The sequence below is a fragment of the Lacerta agilis genome, chromosome 11 (assembly GCF_009819535.1).
Source record: "Lacerta agilis isolate rLacAgi1 chromosome 11, rLacAgi1.pri, whole genome shotgun sequence".
NCBI classification, from domain to species: domain Eukaryota; kingdom Metazoa; phylum Chordata; class Lepidosauria; order Squamata; family Lacertidae; genus Lacerta; species Lacerta agilis.
Window position 1 is genome coordinate 33792084 of NC_046322.1, and position 21902 is coordinate 33813985.

Sequence of the window (21902 nt, forward strand, 5' to 3'; positions counted from 1 at the left end):
TTATGTTTTGGATTCAACAGTAGATTGCAAGATAGAGATTAACGACTGGGCATTCTCATTCTAATTCTTATTCTTATTCTTATTCTTAGAGCCAGTGTGGTGTAGTGGTTAAGAGCAGTAGACTCGTAATCTGGTGAACTGGGTTCGCGTCTCCGCTCCTCCACATGCAGCTGCTGGGTGACCTTGGGCTAGTCACACTTCTTTGAAGTCTCTCAGCCCCACTCAGTCTCACAAAGTGTTTGTTGTGGGGGAGGAAGGGAAAGGAGAATGTTAGCAGCTTTGAGACTCCTTCGGATAGTGATAAAGCGGGATATCAAATCCAAACTCCTCCTCCTCCTCCTCCTCCTCTTCTTCTTCTTCTTCTTCTTCTTCTTCTTCTTCTTCTTCTTCTTCTTGTTATTATTATACTACAATTTGCAGTTGCCCAACCAGGACCAAATCCAGGCTCATTCTCTTGGCATGAAACTATGGTTAGCAGTGCAGCTATGTCTGAACTAAGCCAGTTTGCCGCAGGACAAAAAACTGGGACACCCAGGAATCTGAGCTTATTGCCTAATTTCTTTTTATTTCCCTTCACATACTTTTGCAAGTGGATTTGATTTTACGATAAAAGAAAATGGACTGCAAGTTGACCAACCCCCTGAGATAGGAAATGCCTCAGTAATGAAAATCATTATATCGAAAAGTGACAATGCAGAGGGCATAATTGAATTTGAACCGCTCTATACAAGTCTGCAAGGTAGGTTAAGGATATAGCATCATACTGCATTTTAAAGAGCAACTGAATGACTTTATCGTTGTTAATGATGGTCTCTGAGCTTGGTGTGGAAACAGATGGTTGAGCACTTGCTGGACACCTGCAGGTCTGGGTCTAGTCAGTGCCTGGGTGAGAGTCCTTTTCAGAATCCCATGCTCATGATATGCATGTCAGGGAGAAGCAGAATATTAATATAATAAAAATATAATAAAACAGTACTATCCATTCAAAATCTTGTACCTGTTTTAGGTTTTGATTTCCTTATTTATTTTCTTTGGTGGCATCAATAGCTGCAGAAGATTGCAAAGGTGCACTTAAACATCTCCCCCAAACAGAGTTTAAAGTTATTTTTTGCGTCATAAAACAAAAACATAACTGCTGTGACAGGTACTCTTACAGATGTCCAGTTGATACTATCACCCCCAAAGCAGAAAGTTTTGCTGCTGTTCCTCACAAGATGCCCTTGGCTCTTTGGGTGGTGGGAGTTCAGCCCAGTCCAGCAGCTGAGAACGACAGTAAGTAGCGACAACAGCACCTCACTGTGTGCTGCACCGGAAAATGCAAGGCTTTTCCATGAATCTCTATGGGTTAAATAACTTGTGAGAAACGTAACAAGAAATGTAACAACAGGGACCTTCTGAATGATTCTCTTCCTCTGTGGTTAAAACAAGTAGAAATAATCAGTTTTCAAGGATATGCAACAAATGTCTTTGTGAAATAATCACTTTGCAATTCTAATTTTTGTCCTACCAATGGTGGCATTTTGGGGCAGTTTCCTAATATTGCCTGAGTACCCCCCCCCCCAAAAAAAATGTGAACTCAAGTAAAAAAAATAAATCATATGGCCATATACAAGCGTGCAATTTAGAAAATGTCACTCATTCATTTTAATTTTTTTTTTTTTTTGTAGTGGAAGAAGATGTTGGGTTGATAATGATTCCAGTAGTACGAAGACGTGGGAATTACGGCTTTGTGACTGCAGATTTCATATCTAGAAGTATTTCAGCTCTTCCTGACGGTGTTGACTACAGTATTAGAAATAATTCGGTCATTTTTCATCATGGCCAAAACCAGAGTTTCATCAGTGTCTTAATCATAGATGACGATGAAAGGTAATGATGTTGAAGACTTCTTTGCATATAATAGGGAAATAGATAAGAAGGTCTAAAAATATATGAGAATATCTTTTGAATCATAGAATTGTAGAATTAGAAGGGACCCCAAGAGTCATGTGATCCAACCCCTTACAATTCAGGAATTTCAACTAAAGCATCAAAGACAGACGACCATCCAACCTCTGCTTAAAAACTTCCTTTAAAAAAGTTGCTGATAAACTTTTTGTTGTTGTTGCTGTAAACAAAATTTTCAGCTGTGAAGCAAACATTGATCAAGAGTAAAAAAGAGTAAAATCAGTCTCTCTTCTGGTTTCCTGTAAATTTCTCTTATGAAGAAATTAAAAATAGAGTTTCTATGTGTCTGTTAAATAAGCTGCAATTACATATATAAATGCAGATCATGCACTGGCAGTTATTTCCCCTTTCTTATGTCTACAGTGTAAACCACCCATAATTAATATTGAATATATGCAAATGTTCTGGTGAATTGCCGGGCATTCAGATTTTAATGATTCCTATATGTAGAGGTCATGTTTGGTAGCAAAATGTGATCTTTTCTGTTGTTTCTGGAATAGAGAATATGCTGAGCAGTTTGAAATCCAGCTAATAAGTGCTAGTGGGGGAGCAGTCCTTGGGCTCCACCTAGTGACCCAGATAACTATTGCTAAGAGCGACTCTCCGCATGGGACTGTCCGGTTCCTCAACCAAAGCCGAATAATTATCCCCAATCCTGATATGTCATTGACGCTGTCCTTGGTCCTGGAAAGAACTGGAGGCTTGGTGGGAGAATCTCAGGTATGCCTCCCTGCCTTAAATTAGAGTTTGGTGAATTCCTTTTGTAAGGATGCATTTTCTTATGAAACGAATGAGATGAAATTTTACACTCCCTCATCTTTCTATAAGATTGTGTCGTATAAGATTGTAAACCAGATTATACAGGAGTTGTTTCTGGTCTATGCATCTACTGAATGTGATAAGATTATTTTAACCTGCATTTAGGCTAGGTGGTAATTTGGCTATCCATTCCCCACCCCTCTTACTGTGGTTGTTCTTTTTTGTGTGCTTTCCAATTTTGCAGATTAGTGTATTGTTTGCTATCTGTTATATATTTTTTAAAAATAACTGATTCATCATTAACTGCTTTGAGGGTTTTCATGGACAGAAAGGTGGGATATAAAAAACACATGAGTAAAATGGGACTCACTGCTTATGGGCTAAGGGTTGTTAGATCAGTTAAGCCACCTGAGGTTAGAAGGACTGTGCTTCTCTTGCCGATACTCACATGGGAAATAGAGTAACTCTCCAGCCATCCTCCAGTTAATGTCTTTCGTAAAAGGTACTAGCTACCATAATTGTTCTATTGCAACTTGCTTATAATACTAACAAATGCTACCTTTGGAATTTATATATTTCATAGATTAACTGGGATATTTTGGGACCTAACTCAGAGGCAGTTTTACCTGCTCTGAACAGTGACATTGGTGACCCGGTGAACGGATCCTTTTATTTTGAAGAAGCAGAAGGTGGTCTGAGAAGCATCACCTTGGAAATTTATCCTCATGAAGAAGTTGAAGTTCAGGAGACCTACATTGTTCGACTGAGCATTGCAAAGGGTGAAACAGAACTGGATCCAAAGGCTGCCAGCATTACACTAATAGTAAATCTTTTTTTTTTTTTTGGACTCTTTCTGTAGTAAAGCAGGTTGGGTTGCTCAGTGTTTTTCCTGCCCAGGAAGTGTTGAAAGCTTTGCAACATGTGGAAGGCTCAGCCATTCCTCCTCCCTGCATTTAAAGAAAGTGTGAGAAAGCTGCAGGGATACTTGACTAGCCCCACTCCCACTACTGGCACACATAAGAGCCATGCCCATCTGTGCTTTGACCAATATGTGAAGCTATTCTATGCACATACTGATGAAAAAGGCTCCTCCTTAGGAAGGCAAATCTTGGCCGAAATAAGAGTTCCTCTTGTGTTGAGGCGTTCTGGGAACATGCATGCATAAAGCCTCTTCTCATGCTTGCTGAATGCATTGGCAGTGGTGACATGGTGTTGCCAATGTGCATATTGACCATGGGAGTGGGGCTAATCTCATGGCCCCACAGTCTCCCCACCAATACCTCCTTTCAACACATGGAGGCATTTGCAGTTGAGTGAAAATAAGTAGGCATCTTGCCCTACCAAGCTGTTGAGAAGCAGGCACTGATACAGTCAGCTGTCCGGTTTTCCTGGCCATTGTTCTTCTCAGCTAACATTTCTTCTACTGTTTCTCCTTCCTGAACATGAGTGGATCAATAATTTTCTAAATTTCAGATATATTAAACTTTTCTTCCCCCGTAGAACCGAGTCATTCTAACCTTCCCAACATTTAATTTTCTCTTTTTTAAACATTTATGTTTATCAGCATCCAAAATTATTATTGACCATCATCGAGTGTGAAGTCAATACACTTGATTTCATTTGCAGAATATGCACACAAAATCCTATTATCATAGTTCAGGTCCTTTTGCAATTCATATGCTGCTCTCATTGTAACCTTAACAAAACAATTAGCTGCCATGCTTCGGTTTGTTTATTTGTTCAAAAACAAGCTCAAAGTCATGGCATACAAGATTAGTTGCATTGTTGTTTGGATCTTATGCCATTTTTTAAAAGGGGGAAAGTAAACATGGAATTAATATCTCATGAATTGTTGCTTAAACTGTTTAATTTTTATTTGTCCCATAAGCAAGGAAAATCAATTATATGCTGTTGTAAACATTTTTAGATTCTGAAGTTTGGTGATCCCAATGGAATTGTGCAGTTTGCCCCTGAATCATTATCCCCAAAGTACTACGAGGAGCCATCAGCATCCGAAGGGCCGCTACGTATCGTGCTTTTCATAATGCGAATTCAAGGCACCATGGGGAACATTACGGTACTTTCAACCTTGGGTACTTATTTGGTAGTTTCGACTTTTGGTACAAATTGCAACAGTGTAATCTGAAGTCTTTAGCAGCACATTCAATCTCACCCCTTGATGTTGAAGGTGAAATTAGATCTTATGGAGACATTGTTCAATGTATACTTGATTCATAAAGTTCTTAACTAAAGTTTCTGAATGTTTTAGGTTTTTAAATTTACAGTATGGCCACATCTTACACAAGGGTTCCATGTATCTGCAAAAATACATATACTCAAACTCTTGGAACTGTCCCCACATGAGAATCCTGGTGCTTCTGGAGACAATGCGTGGAGAGGACCTTGCTTCCCGAGCAAAGCAGAGATCTTAAAAGCTCATTTGGCACTAGGTTTTCCCAGCACTTTTAAGCTCACTGCCTTGCTTGGGGAACAAAGCTGCCTCCACATGCCAGTTTTGGAGCCCCCAAGATGCTCTTGCAAGATCTCACAGGGCTGTCTGAGTTCCCGCAAGATCTCACGGGATCATCCCAGATTTGGCATGCAGACTGGAGCTTACTTCCCAAGCAAGGCAGAGACCTTAAAAAACTCTTTTTGCAGCAGGAAAACCCTGCGTGAAAGGACTTTTTAAGAGCACCCCCTTGCTTGCATTTAACTTATGTGGCCTTCAGCCACATATGGTTGAAATTGTGCAAGTTAAATGTGCATAATAGGCAATCATACCGTATTTCTTTGTTGGAATGATTTGGAAGACTGTGTCAAGCATGAACAATAAACCAGTTTAAATGTTTCTTAGAGAAATGTGCTTATTACTTTTAGAGGGACATATTTAGGGGGACTGTTATTATGATTATTTTGCTACTATGCTGTGCATTGTGGTTTATTATTATGGTATGAAAATTATGTTCTTAATGTCTTACACTACCCTGGAATTGTTGATTCAAGGGTATATACAAATCAAATAAATAATAATAATAATTTAATATTAAAACTAATTGTCTAATATGTAAAAAGATACGAAGGTCTCGCCACTTTTTGAACTTACTGATCAAAGATTTTTATTTCAGGTTCACTGGGAACTAAGTAGTGATTCAGATACTACAGATGATTTCCTTTTCACCAGCGGCTCTGCTCTAATTCCTGATGAGCAAAGGACATCAGAGATTGTTATATTCTTATTGCCTGATGATGTCCCTGAAATAGATGAGCATTATGTGGTACAGCTTACTTCAGTGGAAGGAGGAGCTGATGTGGATCAGGAGAAAAGCACTTCTGGATTCACTGTTTTGGCAAATGATGATCCCCATGGAGTATTTGCCTTGTATTCTGAAAAGCAGTCAGTGCTGGTGAAGAATGATCTGAGCCGGCACATCCAGATTAATGTAACTCGTCATGAGGGGACTTTTGGAGATGTGATTGTGGAGTATCATGTTTCATCTCCCAGTGAAGAAAATTTAGTCACGCCAGCCAATGCAGTGGGACATCTGCTAGTTAAAGCAGGTTCCAGTTTTGGAGTGAAGACCGTGCCAATACATACCCAGGTCTGTAATTTCTCTTTACCTTGTGAGGTCTTTGGAACAGAGTTGAGTAAGCAACATAGCAATACTTTGTGACCATTGTTAATAATAATAATAATAATAATAATAATAATAATAATAATAATTTATACCCCACCCACTCTGGGCAGCTTCCAACCGAATATTAAAAACAACACAGCATCAAACATTAAAAAATTCCCTTCAGTTGTCTTTTAAAAGTAAAATAGTTGCTTATTGCTTATTGGCTGCAACCCAAAGCTTTCTAGAAAAATAAGAGTCCCATTTTGGGAGGCACCTCAGAGGTCATCTAGTCCAAACCCCTGCCTAGGCAGGAAATCTGCTGTTGTAGCATCCCTGGTCAGTAGCCGTCTGGCCTCTGCTAAAAAACAAAAACAAAAACCCCCCCTCTAACTAAGGAATCCACCATCTTCTGATGCTGTCTGTTCCATTACTGGATAGTAATGGATGGTAAAACCTAGTAATAAATTTTACCATCACAAAGTTCTTCCTGATGTTAAGTCTTAACCCACTTTAATATGCACTTGTTGTTTGGTTCCTGCCTGCTGGAGCAACAAATTTGTTCCACCATTGATGTGTCAGCCCTTCAAAAATCTGAAAATGGCTATTACATCACCTCTTAATAATCTCTTCTCCTTGCTAAATGCACACAACTCCTTCAATCTTTCCTCCTCTGGGACACATTCCAGTCTGTCAATATCCTTTAAGAGATTGTGGCTGGGACCTTTCAAAGGAAGGGAGGTTTGACATGTGCAGTAGGGAGGGATTGACTGTGTATTTCCTCTTATCATATGAAAACATTGTTTAGTGAAGTTTTTAATATTTAATGCTGTATTGTTTTTAACACTCGATTGGGAGCTGCCCAGAGTGGCTGGGGAAACTCAGCCAGATGGGCGGGGTACAAATAATAAGTTGTTGTTGTTGTTGTTGTCTCCCAAGAAAGCCCTTTCAATAGCCGTCCCTGAATTGTAGTCATTGAAATATGTTTTTTCTGTACTTAGTACTGATGGACAAAGAAAACTTGCAATTCAAAATCTTTTCTTAGTGACAGCCTGTTTCCCATGGTAGAGTCTTTCATGTTCCAGAATATTGCTTGGGTACAGTTTCTGTCCATGAGGAAACATCTGCCTTGGGGCCTGATTATGCTTTCAGCTTTTTCACAAACTATATTGGGTGAGGGTTTGCATGGCTGAACACCATGTTACTACTACAACAACAACCCTCCTTGCACACTGTAAATGATTAATTATAATTGTATTCTACTTATAGTCAATAAAGAATAAATACTGAAGATGAACTTAAACAGTTGTGGCTTGAATATCCCACCATCTGCCATTATTCATAATTTAACATCATATTCTATTATTCTTTTGTGAAAGATTTTGGAAAACAACATGTTTAAAACAGTTCTCAGTATGAGGATTTCTTGTTTGAATGTCTCACACGTAGTTCTTATTTCCTAGTTGATGACAAAACAGATAAGTGATTGTCTCCTTCCAGGTGTTTCTCTTCCTGGGCTTGAATTTTACTCTGAAATTGAACAGCGTAACCCTGTTTAATATTAGTGCCAATATTGTGCCTAAAATATTAAATACAACGATGTCAGTCTCTGTCCCAATTCCCAAAGAAGCTGCCAATTCTCAGGTAAGTACAGCCATGTAACATTGTACCACCAGAGGGCAGATCAAAATTAATGCAGACACAATGTTGTTAGAATTAACTGGCTGCCATATGTTGAAGCATTTGAACAAATTATTTGTAAATGTATCAGTGTAAAAACTGGTGCGGTTTTTAGGTTCAATATGTGCTTGCATTTACTTGCCATCCATTTAGGAAGCAGCATGTGCAAAGAGCAGAATGTAGATTTTTATGGATCAAATACTAATACCTTTGGTTTTGATAAACATGAATAGTTTTTGTTATATGGTTCCAAATTCTATCAACTGCTTCAGGAGATTTTCATTTAGATATCATTAGACTTCAGAGGAGAGAAGAAGTGGCTCACTGTATCTTGTTGCCATTTGTATGTGCAAAAAATACATTGTGCTGGTAGTGTGAGAATAACAACATATTTCTCCATTTGGGTAGGTTGCCTTTGAGTCTGCTATATTACGACTTACAAATATTACAGCAGGGACAACCCAAGCAATGATAACTCGGGAAGGAGTGTATGGCTCCATCACAGTAATGTGGAGTTCTGGATATCCACCTGGCTTGATTCCAGAGTTCCTTCAACCAGGCAATATTACACCAGCTTCTGGTGAGTGCTTCCATTTTGCCCCTTACAAGAAGAACCTGAGATCTTCTACATGCAAATCATATGCTCTACTGTTGGCACCATCTTTTGCTTCATAGAATCTTTAAACCACAAAGCTTAGGCTATTAATGATTATGCCCCTTCCAGGCCAGAAGTATGTTAATCGCATCATGACCCTGACTGTTGCAGTTTTATTGCATTGGAAGAAGAAAGTTCTTGAAAACACTGGGTTAAAGATGGTGTTTTCCTGTTCTATTCCTGGCCCAGACGTCTGGGAAAAAAACCATATATAACTTTTATTATCTTTAATCATATAGAATTGTAAAGACTGCTCATTTCCTGCCTGCAGTATCTGATGAGAGAATAAAATTCTTGACAGAGAATGCTGTGTCTTGCCAGGGATATTCAAAATTCAAGTTTTGTGTTATGCTTTTATTCATTAAGGTTTTATTCAGATTTGCATATGTTCATTTTATTTTAATATTTGTTAAAAGAAGAGCAACCAAGTCTTTGTAAAGAGGCATACCACCACCTACCAGCAAAATACAGCTTTGTAAGTTAACTTACACCCAAATAAGCACAACATAAATTAAATTCTATTGATATTACCAAACCTTGGTTTTGTGATTGACTGATGAATAGAGACAAATCTGAAACTACGATCTAATGTGTAACGGTTGTTTCTGTTTAAAAATTCAATTGTTCTTTTAGCAACTTCCTTCCTTCCTTTCTTTTTCCAGGCATTGTTATTGTTCCTCATGGTGAACCAAACAGGACAATTTCTTTCCATGTTATACCAAATCTAAGTATCCCTGAAGCATTTGCTATACACTTATCAGCTGTGCATAGCAATGTATCTGGTGGAGCTCATCTGAGGTAAGAAAGGCTATTGGTCAGTTGCTATTCATGAGCTGGACATTGGCAGTAAAAACTTTGGTCTCATTTCATTATTCAATTACTCTTATATCCCCCACTCATCCAGGGAATCTTGAGCTGCTCACATAGTAGTCTTCCCTTCGGGAAGCTTACAGAGCCAAACCTTCTAGCTTTGCAAAAACCATTATAACTTGCCTTCCAACTATTCATTACACAGAGATGTATACATGTGCAAAAATAGATATGAGAAAGAACACACACTGAGAAAATCTCTTTATGAACTAATGTTTCCAGTACATTTAAGCTAAATCCAATACACACACTCTTTTTTGTGGAAGAATTACATCCAAGTTCTTAGTTGGTTCCTGCTGTTAAAAATGTTGATGCTCTAACCTAAGGCTGGAGAATTTTTTTTTTTCAGAGAACCAGAATTGGTAAGATGAGCTGCTTTTGCTTGTAGTTGCACTTACTTGTCTAGGTCTTCGCAAATACAATTTTCATTTTGTTTTTGTTCCAGATCAGGGTTCACCGTTGCTGAAATTGAACCAATGGGAATCTTCCAGTTTGCACCTAACTCAACGAATATTTTAGTAAGGGAAGAAGCACAAATGGTCAAATTGTATGTACAAAGACTTTTTGGTTACCGAAGCAACCTCACAAAACTGTTCTATCAGACCATTGCAGGAAGTGCCAAACCACTAGAAGACTTTCAACCTGTTCATAATGGAGAGCTTGTTTTTGGACTCCTTCAGACTGAGGTTGTGTTTGAAATCTTGATAATTGATGACAGCGTTTCAGAAGGAGATGAAATGTTTTTTGTGAACTTAACATCTGTGGAAGTTATAGCTACACACCCGTTTGACCCAACATGGAATCCACGTTTGAACCTAGAGTTTAGTGTTGCATCAGTTACCTTACTGGCAAGTGATATCATTATCCATAATGGAATTTTAAGTCTTGGACCAGCTATTATTTACACTGAAGAAGACACCAACAGCAGCACACCCAATGCAGTTCTGATTCATATTAGGAGGACTCTGGGTTTTGTGGGAAATGTTTCTGTTACTGTTAAAACATTTGGTGGAATAAGTGCTCAGAGTGGGACAGATACATTCCCTTTTGAGATTGCATCTGGGATTTCTAATCTAACCTGGGCAATTGAAGGAGTCGATTTTGAGGAGCTGACTCTGTCTGTTACATTGCTGGAAGGGGAACGAGAAAGTCAGGTGTCTGTCAGCATTCTTGATGATGATGAGCCTGAAGGACAGGAGATGTTTTATGTTGTGCTCTCTGACCCTCAAGGTGGAGCTCAGATTACAGAAGCTGTGGATGAACATGGTTTTCAAGGTTTTGCCACAATTATTATCAAAGGTAGGAGCTTTTTAGTGGAATCAATAAATAAATTAAACACTGTTAAGGTGGTTATTACCTTATGCTTATCTAGATTTTAAGAAGTTTTGCTGAATGTTGGTTTTATTCAAAGTGCTTAGAGGAAAAACTGTAGTATTTAAAAAAATAATAATTAGGTGCATACTGATGAGATATACAATAAGGATAAGCAGCCCTTCTGTGCTGGGACCAAAATTACAAGGCAAATCAGGGCCATTGTACTAATCCCAAATTTCAAAGGTGATATCAACAAAGCAGCCTGTGTTAGATCAGGGCTCTCAAAACCTTGTGTTGCTCTGGCACTCAGTTTTTTCTGTACTCTCTATTTTTCTCTACGCTATATCTCTGTGTTTTTCTATATTTTAATGTCACTCTAGGCCCATGAACCTTACAATAAGTGAGGCTGTCCAAAATGCCTGTAGAACACTGAAGAACTGTGGATGATTTTATTTTTTAATGTCCAAAGTTTCAGTTAACTTTTTTTTTAAAAAAAGTTCTGCACTTCGATGATAGTATTGTGTACAGCCAAATGGCAAATGACAAATACCTTTTCACAAGCATAGTCAGTGGGATCACAGTATCAAAAATATCTGATTCTAATGTAGCTTAAACCCCAAAGTGTGTGACTGTGTGTACACACCACATTAGCTGCCCAGTGTGAATGGGGCAACCCTGTGAGATGGGCAGGGTATAAGTGTTGTTGTTGTTGTTGTTGTTGTTGTTGTTAATTCCTGTGGCAGGATTTCCTTTAAAACAGGAATATTTCAATTTCTCAATTCATGTTATAATACTTCTAATTCAGATTCACAGAGATATTTCAGGTTCTGCATGAATTCTTGAATAATGGAACATTGATTGGCAAGTATCATGTGCTTCTCAATAATTCTGGATGACCCATTTCTTACCCAGGAAATGATCTTCAGAATGGAATTCTGGGATTCAGTGAAGAGGCGCAGAGCGGCCTTGTGCTTGATGAAGATTCCGAAAAGAGGGAGGTGCAACTCATTGTTACCCGGCAACCAAACAGGTGCAGGCCGCAGCTGGTAAAAAGGGCTGTCTCCACATGCTGTAATGTGTGTTGTTTTGAAATCAAGGAAGCTGCCCTGAGCAGAAGAGGTTCTCATGGAACTTTTATCATAAATCTTTGGCTTTCAGATGCTCTAATAGTTTACTGCAATTTGGCAAACTTGCCTCATAAATTTAGAATATGATTTAAGTCAGTCAGTCGGTCTACCAGAACTGAACAGAAATGAGAGAATTAAACACTCTACCAACCTAACTCATATACATAATAGCTGAGATGTGAAATTAATTTCCTTGCTTTTTGCACACAATTGTGATTTATGGCTTACTTCACTAAGTAAGGTGCAATGGTCAGCTGATTAGGGTTGGAGGTTGTGGGTTCTGGCTTTGCTTCATCTCAGGCTCAAAAGTAGCCTTGCTGCCATCCATTTTAAAGTGGGAATCAAATCAATTGTGCTGGTGGTATTATTGCTATCATTCATTCATTCATTCATTCATTACCCACTCTTCACCCTAAAGTCCCAGGATGAGTTACAGCATCAAGTTCAAAAGCAGCTAGATTTTATGCTATACTCCATCCTGGGATCTTAAGGAAGAAGGGCAGGCAACATATACAAATTAAATCCAATTGGCTCCTGTAAGATGTATCAGAGCAGCTTTAGGAAGTAATGCCATGAAAAGAATGTCCTTCACTTTCTTTGAAACAATTTGCTGTGCAGTGTTACATTTGGAATGCAGGAGAAAATGCGGGTGGGTGGGCTGGATTTGGTTTTCCTAATGTCTGCCTCTGTCGTTGCGTTTATTTTGGTTTGCTTTGTTGATAGGGCTTTCGAAGATGTGAAAATCTCCTGGCGCGTGACCTTTAACAGAACATCTGTTGTCCTGCAGAAGGATGGCATGAATCTGGCAAATGAACTGGTGGCTGTCCTAGGGGTCGCCACTTGCAATGCTGGTCAAACAAAATGCACATTTTTTATTGAGATAAAGCCTGATAATGTGAGTACTGGTTATTTCAGATTAGCTGCTTAGAAAGACAGCATGTCACTACCCCCCTCGGGGCATAAAAAGAAATAGGGTATAGCAAGGGGAGGTGCAGGGGAGCAGGTGCTTCCTTGCTGCACCATCAGACTATCACTGAGCTACTGGCCCTGAAACACCATCAGATCACACTTAGAAAATGGTCCTATATACTGGGTCTTCTTTGTCATGCTTTTTGTGCAGTGACATCCATGAAATTCCACACGTGTACAGAAGTAACTTTGGAAAATTCTAGCCCTTTAGCCACTGGACTGTTGCTCACCTCAAAGGGAAGCTCTTGGCTAGCTACCCTGCATAGCCTGTAGAATGAGATGAATACCTTTCTGGTCAGTTTTGTTCCACCATTCTTATAGCAGCTTCCAGGATTGCTATCTAATCTTGTAAAGTTACCTCACTTTTTGAAATTGGTACCCATACTGTGGCCAAACAGAAATGTTTATGGGAAATCTGCAAGCAAGATTCAAGTTCACCTCTTGTCATCCCCAGCAACTGGTATTCAGAAGTATTATTGCCTCCAACCATGGAGGCAGAACACAGCCATCATGGGTAGTAGCCATTGAAAGCCTTATCTTTCATTCTCTATTGAAGTCTTAGAACTTAACGCTCAAAGACATCCAAGCTACGCTCCAAAAAGTAAGATCTTTGCAAGTCCTTCTTCCTTGATTTCTCTCTGAGTACTGCTGCCTTACTGCTCACAGTCTGCCTATTTGTGCTGGGAGTAATAAAGGCTACTTATTTAGCTCATGATTTAAAGTGGAATTGTGGACTTGAAACATTTTTTGCTGAAAAATCAGAGATCATTTGACTGCAATTTGGGGGAGAGATAAAGATTGCATATCAAATGTGTCCTCCAAAGCCGTGCTTTCATAGATTTCTAGGGAGCTGAAATGCTTTCAAATATCAATATGTAGTAGAGAATATTTGTCATCAGAATTTTTTTTTTACATGCACTTTCATGTACAAGTGCCTTAAAATCCATTTCATATTGAAAATTGCAACATTTGGGGGATGTTTCATGCCATTTTCTTTTAAGTGCATATTTAAACCTTGGAGAGAATCATACTTTGAAGCCAAGGATGAAAGGACATAAAAGTAGTGCTTGTTACGATTGTTTCAAAGGAGGGGCTCGTTTACTTTCCCAGGCTTGGGATGCTAACTGCAATGACTCTCATGCCAATGTGTGATATGAATGGCTTAGATGAGAGAGGCACAGGAGATCCTGGAAACAGTGGCCTCAGATTCCAAAGAGCTGCTGTATAAAAGATGACAGACATATTCACGCAAACTGTTTTCAGGACCAGCCTGTCTCAGAAATCTTTGCGGAGCTGATCCCTTGATTTGAAATGCATGATATACAAATGTATTCTCTAATAGAGCAAGACACAGTTCAAAAGCACATTTAATGATGTTCCTTTTGGCATCAGTATTTACAGAGTTCTGAGTATCCTTTTGATTTTCAGGAACCTGAATTTGAAACCTATTTTTTCGTGGAGCTCTACGAAGTGGGTGCAGGAGCAGAACTGAACAACAGTGCCAGATTTGCCTACATAATAGTCCCAGAAAGTGACTCTCCTCGGGGTCTGATCTACTTTGCTGTGGGGTCCCGTCTGGCTGTGGCCCATAAGAAGACCACTTTAATTAGTCTTCAGGTGATTAGAGATTCTAGCACAGCACTTCCCATCTCAGTTGGCTACAGTACTCAGGTAGGACTAATGCATGAATGCATATACTATCTTCATTTCTTCTCTAATGCAAAGAAAAAAGTTAGCAGGTGTTTGGTTTTTTCAAGAGTTCTGCAATACAAATTACAGCAATAGCATGCTGCAGCATGGATTTCTTCAGGGCTATTTTCCTAGAAAAAGAGGTGCCAGAACTCACCATGAACACAACCCTCGTTCTCTTATAAATGGCAATGGCGTCCACCTGAGAGGTGCCGGAACTGAGTTCCACTAGTTCCAACTGGAAAAAGCCCTGGGTTTCTTCCTCTTATTATTGGATGGTGAGATAGCGACTATTGCACATCATCCAGGACCTTCGTTGCTAAGCTGGGGCTTGAGCTGAGGTCTCCCTAGTCTAAATCCCATACTTCATCAGCTATGCTATGCTGACTCTTGCAAGAGTAAATTGTGACCTGTGTCTCACTGAGCTAAGTTGTAGCAACTCTCTTGATTTTGAATGGGAGCATTTTGGCTACCATCAGGTTTACCATTCAGAGAATGAGTTTGATACCAACCTATAGAATGGTGGTCTGATTCAGTGCAACATAGTTTCAAATGTTCTGCTTTGTTTATTAAGTGTCCTTGAGTTACTTTTGCACACTTGCTTTGTCGCTGTGTGTGTTTTCTGGAGATACTATATTACTGTATACAACTGTGTGCATGCTAGGAGAAACGGCATTTTCACAATGTTATGACACTAATGCATAAGAATCAAGCTATGAAAATTACAGGTAGATGATCATTTGCCTCATTTAGATCACACTCTGCAACCTCCATGGTCTTAACAAGCATGCATGGCAAATTGCCAAAGCATGAAGGAGATTAGGGAAAGGAAGTCAAGTAGGAGGCAGGAAGAACAAGGAATTTGCCTTGAGATCCTTATCCCGTTCTCAGCGTTTGCATATTTCCTTTTCTTGCAAATAGTTTTAGGTGGTTATTATTATTATTATTATTATTATTATTATTAAAAAAAATCACTCCCTACTTCCTTCATTCTTGCTGGTCTCACTGAGCCATCTGGAAGGGGCAAATAAACAGTTGTTTCTGCCAGTAACTGACAGAGGCAACGACTGTTCTCTAACATGTCAGTTCTCGTAAGTAACTGCACTGGTTTACTTAAGGAAGAATAGGCAGTTCTGTTTGGAACTGGTTTAAACTGACTTTTATCCAGCATGGCTGAACTATTACAATTTTTAGTTGACCGGGAAATGTACTTTGTTAATCGTCATTAAGAGCAGTGGCAACAGTTGCCCCCATACGCTGGTGGAGTATTGATGCTTCATTTCTGTGCCAAGCTCATCAATCAAATCTTGCTTGTGTTCTGGTCCTTTCTTCTCCTGATGCAGACCACACAGTTCAGAAAGATGTATTTTACAACATAGCGGAACATGATACATCATTGACTAGCCAGCCTCAAACCTAGCACTTTGTTATAAATACTTTGCCAAACACATTTTCCAGCTTCGTCCTGATTAATTTTATTTGAAGTCAAGATAAAAAAAACCCACGAAAAATGCATTTTAAAATGTTCATAATTTGAAGCAAACCTGGCTTTGCACAGTATTGCTTAATCCTTACCTAGAGCTTTTTTTTTTTTTCAAGGAGCTGATGAGACCTGAAGCTCTTGGCCGCATAATGATATCACCAGCCATTTCCGGTCAAGATTTTGCCAGATCTGAAGGAACATTGTCCTTTGCATCTGGGCAGAGAGATGCTGTTCTGGATATAACACTCACTCCAGATACTGGATCCTTAAATCCGTTTCCTAAACGTTTCCAGGCTGTGCTTTTCAATCCTACTGGTGGTGCCAGAGTTGATGACATCTATGGTATTGCCAACATCACCATTGTGTCTGATACAAACTCTCAAGCAGTCTGGGGTCTGGCTGATCAGTTGTCCCAACCACTTGATGACATAATTTTGAACAGAGTCCTCCAGTATTTAAACATCAAAGTGGTCACAGAAAGTACAGAAGAGCAGCTTGCTGCAGTGATGCACATCATTGATAAGGTACATATGCAAATGTTCCTTTGGCCATGATGAATGGGCCCTAGATTTTGGCATGGATGCAACAACTCCTTGGGGGATGTAAGCTGAGCAAAATGATGAACAGCAGCCATGGCTCTGTGGGGGGAAATGTTGCTTTGATTCTGAAAAACAGAACTGATATGAGTCTTTTGTAACAAGAACATTACTAGGAAAGTATTTGACAGCCTGCTTCTTATATGAAAGCTGTTGGTTCAAATGCCGAACTTAGATAGTAAGTTGGGATGGGCAATACTGTATTCTGTGATAGAGTCAGTATTCGAGCCTGTAAGGGAATTTGCATTGGCCACTTGAGGGAACTTAAGGTCATGACCCTTATATAGGGGGAAAACTCAATTGTAATCAGTGGGGTTCACCTCCAAATAATGTCTTTAGGATAAGAGCATTAGTTGGCTTTTTCTTGGAAAATTTTAATTCTAATAAACTAGTTTGGGTATGGAAGGAAAGTGTGATTGCTACCTGTACACATGGAATAATTTTTATTCTTTGACCAATTTTTTGTTCCCAAGATAATATCTGAAGGGGAAAAGCAGGCACTCACTGATAAAAACCGAAGTCTCTTGTATGAGATCCTCTGTGCACTTATTAACCCAAAACGCAAGGATACTCGAGGCTACAGCTTCCTTGCTGATGTTACTGAGAAATTTGCCTTTTCTCTTCCTATTGGAGTATTGTGTGGATCACAGGGTGAACGGTAAGTCTTTCCACATGAGCCAGGAATATTTCTGAAATTGAATTGGATGTTGATGTCCACTTGGAATTCTGTCTATGCATAATAGCCCTGTGGAACTAGAGATCTTAATATGTGAAGTGAGCAGAGTAAGCACTTTAAAAAATCTGGCATTCTATGTAATAAACAACACATGATTGTTTTATTCAAATGGATTGATATGATGGATTGATCATATGCCAAAATGCAGCTCTTTTTCTGTCATATTATCAAAACATCTGCATTAATGCTTGGAGACATATTAGTAATTAATAATATATGAAACAGATCCAGTTAATAGGCCAATAATAGGCTAATAAAAGCATTAAGACAAGCATTATCCAGCACATGTTTCTTTCACAGGTAGCAAATGGCTTTTCCATTTCTTGAGCGTGTTGCTCCTTTTCTGTTTTAACAGAGGCAAAACCATCCTTGACCATTGCCCTTACATTGTCATAATGGCCCATCACTGGTATCCACAGCAAATCAATGGGCACAGATTTGATGGAAAAGATGGCGACTTCATCAGAGTTCCTGAACATTTGTTGGAAGTTTCTCATTCTGAAAATGAAAATTGTAGGTTCATTCAAGTCACTGAGTATAGTAGCCAGCAATGGTTTATAATGGGTGATAAAGGAACTGCCCTAAAAAATAAGGTATGGTGTGTTTTTTTTAATTGTCTCTAAAAAGTTCAAAGTTCAAATATGGTGCTGCCAGGAATCTCCCACCCAAGCATTGATCAGGTCCACATGCTCTTAGTTGTACTGCTGCTATAACATTAGTTGCTCCTTGCTTTTAAATTTAGACATGTGTTTGTTTGGTTTTAAAAAGTGCTTAATATAGTTACTATCTGGAAGAGCAACCATATTAACGGTTATCTGGAGCAGAATAAACACAGAGACTATGGTTGTTCCTTTTTGTCTTTAGCGATATGTTTGTATAGCCTAACAGCCTTATTTTAGAGCAGGGGCTTTTTGAACATAAATGTACCGGATATATAAACAATAATTGGCCTGTATGTTTGGCCTTCACATGACACGTGGCTAGATAGAGTTTGGCAGGTAGCCCTATCAGAAAAACTATCTCACCATACCAAGTTTGCAAGGGGCAACACACACAAAAAGACTGGTTCTGTGTTTCATGGCGCCCATTCTTTGACTTTATCTACAAACAGTAAGACTTATACCCCCTCCCACAGCTCACACAACTTTCTGGAGAGGTCTTAATGTAGCCAACCCTGTGTAAAGTGACAAACCCATTGCAAATGTTATGTAAATATTTTTTTTATGCTAAAAAAATAATTAAAATATTTGGGGGAGGGAATTGAACTGTTTGTTTGATTTATATATGCTTTATTTATGTACACGTGGTTTGAAGATTAACTTAGCTGGCGGTGTTATGGACACTGGCTCCGCGGTTTAAGCCTAGTAACCTTGGAGTCCATATTCATATTCTCCTGTCATACGACTGAGGTGGAGTTTGGGCTTCTCTCCCTTAGAAAGTAGAGGAAGTACCAAGTATGTCAGTAGCTGAGCATATACTTACGCATTATGAGGTCCCAGGTATGGTGCCCAGCAGCTTCAGGTAAAGTGTCTGAGGTGGTTTAGATGGGAAAGACCTTACCCTAAGTCTAAGACCTTGACAAAACTGCTGCCTTGGACTAGAGGTCTAGCTTTGCATATTTAGTGTACAAATGAGGGTTCTGTGAGTGAGAAATAAATCTCCACTTTGCCCATTTCAGATTTTTTCGATGAGTTTGAAGAGTCAGAGTCCTCTTCTACTGAAAGATAACAATGAGGTCACCTATCGGATTTATTCTACAGACAGCAGAATTGTTCCACACAAGTCTTTATGTCTCCTCTGGAATCAGGCTGCTGAAAGGTATATTTTATCATTCTTGACTGCACTGAGAAGACTTCTGCCGGGAAAGGCAACCTAAAAATGATATATACTCATTTATATCTCAGGGAAGCATAAAAATGTAATAGTCTATTTAAAAGCAAAATTCTTCATAAAAAAAATTTCCCACTTGCTTTGTGTTGGGGCTAATACTTTTAAATAGTCAAAATTACTATTCAGATTTAGATTATTTGGGACCAGAATATCTTCAATGCTCTAGGAACAAACGTGGTCTGCAAACGTTTGTAGAAAGCATCACTGATCTGTGTTGGTGTGCCAAGTAAGGGCTAATTTGGCACTGCTGCAGTGAGAGAGAAGCACAATAATAATTGTCATTAAATTTACAATGAACCCTACCCTATTCTATGGGGTAAGAGAGTACCCCTGGGAGGACTTTTCTAGACTTGGAGAAAGACCAAGTATGCCATCCTGGATCATTATGCCAGGCCTCAGCCTGGACCTGCTTAGGCTTGGCATGGTATCAGTGATAGCACACCAGAGCTTGCAGTCTCTTTGGCATATCAACACATATTTACTTCATCTGCTTGAGTTAATTTGCCAGGCCTCATATCAGCTACATTTTGTAGACTTTTTCTTGTCTGACAAGTTCTCCAAAATCATCAAATCCAAGAATTTGCCACCAGAATCTAACCCGCTGCCCCCTGCCCTGTGAGGTTAGACATTAACCTGTTCAAATTCTATCCTTTCTTTTAAGAATAAATAAAGACCTTACCGGATCAGGCCATCTAGTATAGCATTCTGTTCTCACTGTGCCTGCAACAGGAAGCTGGAAAGCAGGACCTGATTGCTTGTGATTCCCAGCAACTGGCATTCAAAGGGAGCCAGTGTGGTGTAATGGTTAAGAGCGGTAGACTCGTAATCTGGGGAACCGGGTTCGTGTCTCCACTCCTCCACATGCAGCTGCTGGGTGACCTTGGGCTAGTCACACTTCTCTGAAGTCTCTCAGCCCCACTCACCTCACAGAGTGTTTGTTGTGGGGGAGGAAGGGAAAGGAGAATGTTAGCCGCTTTGAGACTCCTTCGGGTAGTGAAAAGCGGGATATCAAATCCAAACTCTTCTTCTTCTTCCAACAAATTTTGCATTGATATCCTGCATTCTCAGTCACTCATTACCACAGAAAGTATTTCCCCTTGGCACATGTAATAGGTGCATTAACTCTTACTTGGGACGAGTTGGAAAAGTATGTTATCCATGTGATGGAGCCATTCCTGTGCACACAACTCAAAATATTCCACGTTTTGCTCATGTTTGTATTATGATTATTGATTTCCAGACTAAAGACTAGTGAATTAACATCATTGACCTTTGTTTCCTCCGTAGCTGGTTGTCTGACAGTCAGTTCTGCAAAGTGATAGATGATTCTTCAGATTACGTGGAATGCTCCTGTTCGCACATGTCTATTTACGCAGCCTATGCACAAACAGACAGCTTGTCTTCTTACAACGAAGCTTTCTTTTCATCTGGTTTCATCTGCATTTCTGGTCAGTTGACAACATTATTATTTTTATGTTTATGAATTGTGTGCTGATTGTTTTAAAGCAAATAATGTGTATGTAAAAAATATTGTTTCTGGAATGGACTGAATAGCAGAAAGCACATAGGCCATGATCCAAAGAGCTGCTTCAGCACACACAGTGGAATTTTTGATTCTCCCCGCCCCGCTGCCCCTGGAATCCCAGACCTCAATGCCTTATCACAAATGGCTTTTGGAACTCCCCTCAGTTTTGAAAAAGAGATTTGTTGGTGCAGCATGAAGGACTAAGTCATACAAGTCCAAACCTCCCTTGGGCACATGAAACTAGCTATGTGATTCTTTTGGATCCAAGACAAAATAAGCTATAACCTATAATCAAACTCTAAAGGAGGACATACCCAAATATAAGAACCCCAGAGTTCCTGCTCTCTTGAACTTTGAACCAAAGGGTAAAAATAAATCTTGGATTCTTCTAGTTAACAGGAACTAGCAACCTTTAGGCTGCAATCCTATATACACTTTACAAAGGGAGTAGGCTTACTTTTGAGTAGACATGCGTAGAATCATACTGTTTGAGTGAAATCAAAGGGAATCACACTTTGGTAAAATGATTCTACAGTTGTGCCAAGTAGGCCAAAGCTTCATCTTTTGACTTCTAGGCATAGAGGGCTTCTTCAGACAATAGGTTGGATTCTGTCCTGCTGTTCAGTGGGCAGTAGGGATGCTTTTCTTTGCAGAAAGAGCCAGGTCCAGCAGAGACGTTTGCAATTTTCATTTATCCCCCCTCCCCCAGCAGCTCTTCTCTCCAGTTCTGATTACCCGGAGCAGATTTTGGGAGCACAGGAGGCTGCAGGGTGGAAGAGGAATGGGCAGAAATGGCTTTTCCCTCCCCCTCCTGACTTCTGCCTATGGGAGCATCCAGTTCACAACTCTGGATCCAAGACCTTATATTTTAGTGACCAGCCTAATATTTCTAAGTGTAACCCTACAGATGTAGCAGGCCCAAAATGAAAATGCAGAGTAAAATCCATTGGCTGAAATTCATATACTCCTAGACACCAAATCTTATCCAGCCCAGCAGTTTGTCCTGTTTAAATAGGGTTGCCATATTTTGAAGAGCAAAAAAGAGGAC

General features: G+C 39.5%; 1 protein-coding gene across 1 annotated transcript in view; it reads left to right on the forward strand.

The window, feature by feature from the left end:
• Nucleotides 1-21902, forward strand: part of ADGRV1 (adhesion G protein-coupled receptor V1) — a 236135-nt gene that overhangs the window by 97113 nt on the left and 117120 nt on the right. The window contains exons 64-81 of the mRNA XM_033164758.1: nt 591-739; nt 1668-1869; nt 2448-2667; nt 3290-3529; nt 4634-4783; nt 5832-6305; nt 7821-7964; nt 8409-8580; nt 9318-9453; nt 9971-10824; nt 11752-11869; nt 12690-12861; nt 14364-14606; nt 16224-16631; nt 17177-17361; nt 17795-18032; nt 19118-19257; nt 20617-20777. Coding sequence (XP_033020649.1) covers nt 591-739; nt 1668-1869; nt 2448-2667; nt 3290-3529; nt 4634-4783; nt 5832-6305; nt 7821-7964; nt 8409-8580; nt 9318-9453; nt 9971-10824; nt 11752-11869; nt 12690-12861; nt 14364-14606; nt 16224-16631; nt 17177-17361; nt 17795-18032; nt 19118-19257; nt 20617-20777 — 4406 coding nt within the window. The remainder of the gene's footprint in view (nt 1-590; nt 740-1667; nt 1870-2447; nt 2668-3289; nt 3530-4633; nt 4784-5831; nt 6306-7820; nt 7965-8408; nt 8581-9317; nt 9454-9970; nt 10825-11751; nt 11870-12689; nt 12862-14363; nt 14607-16223; nt 16632-17176; nt 17362-17794; nt 18033-19117; nt 19258-20616; nt 20778-21902) is intronic.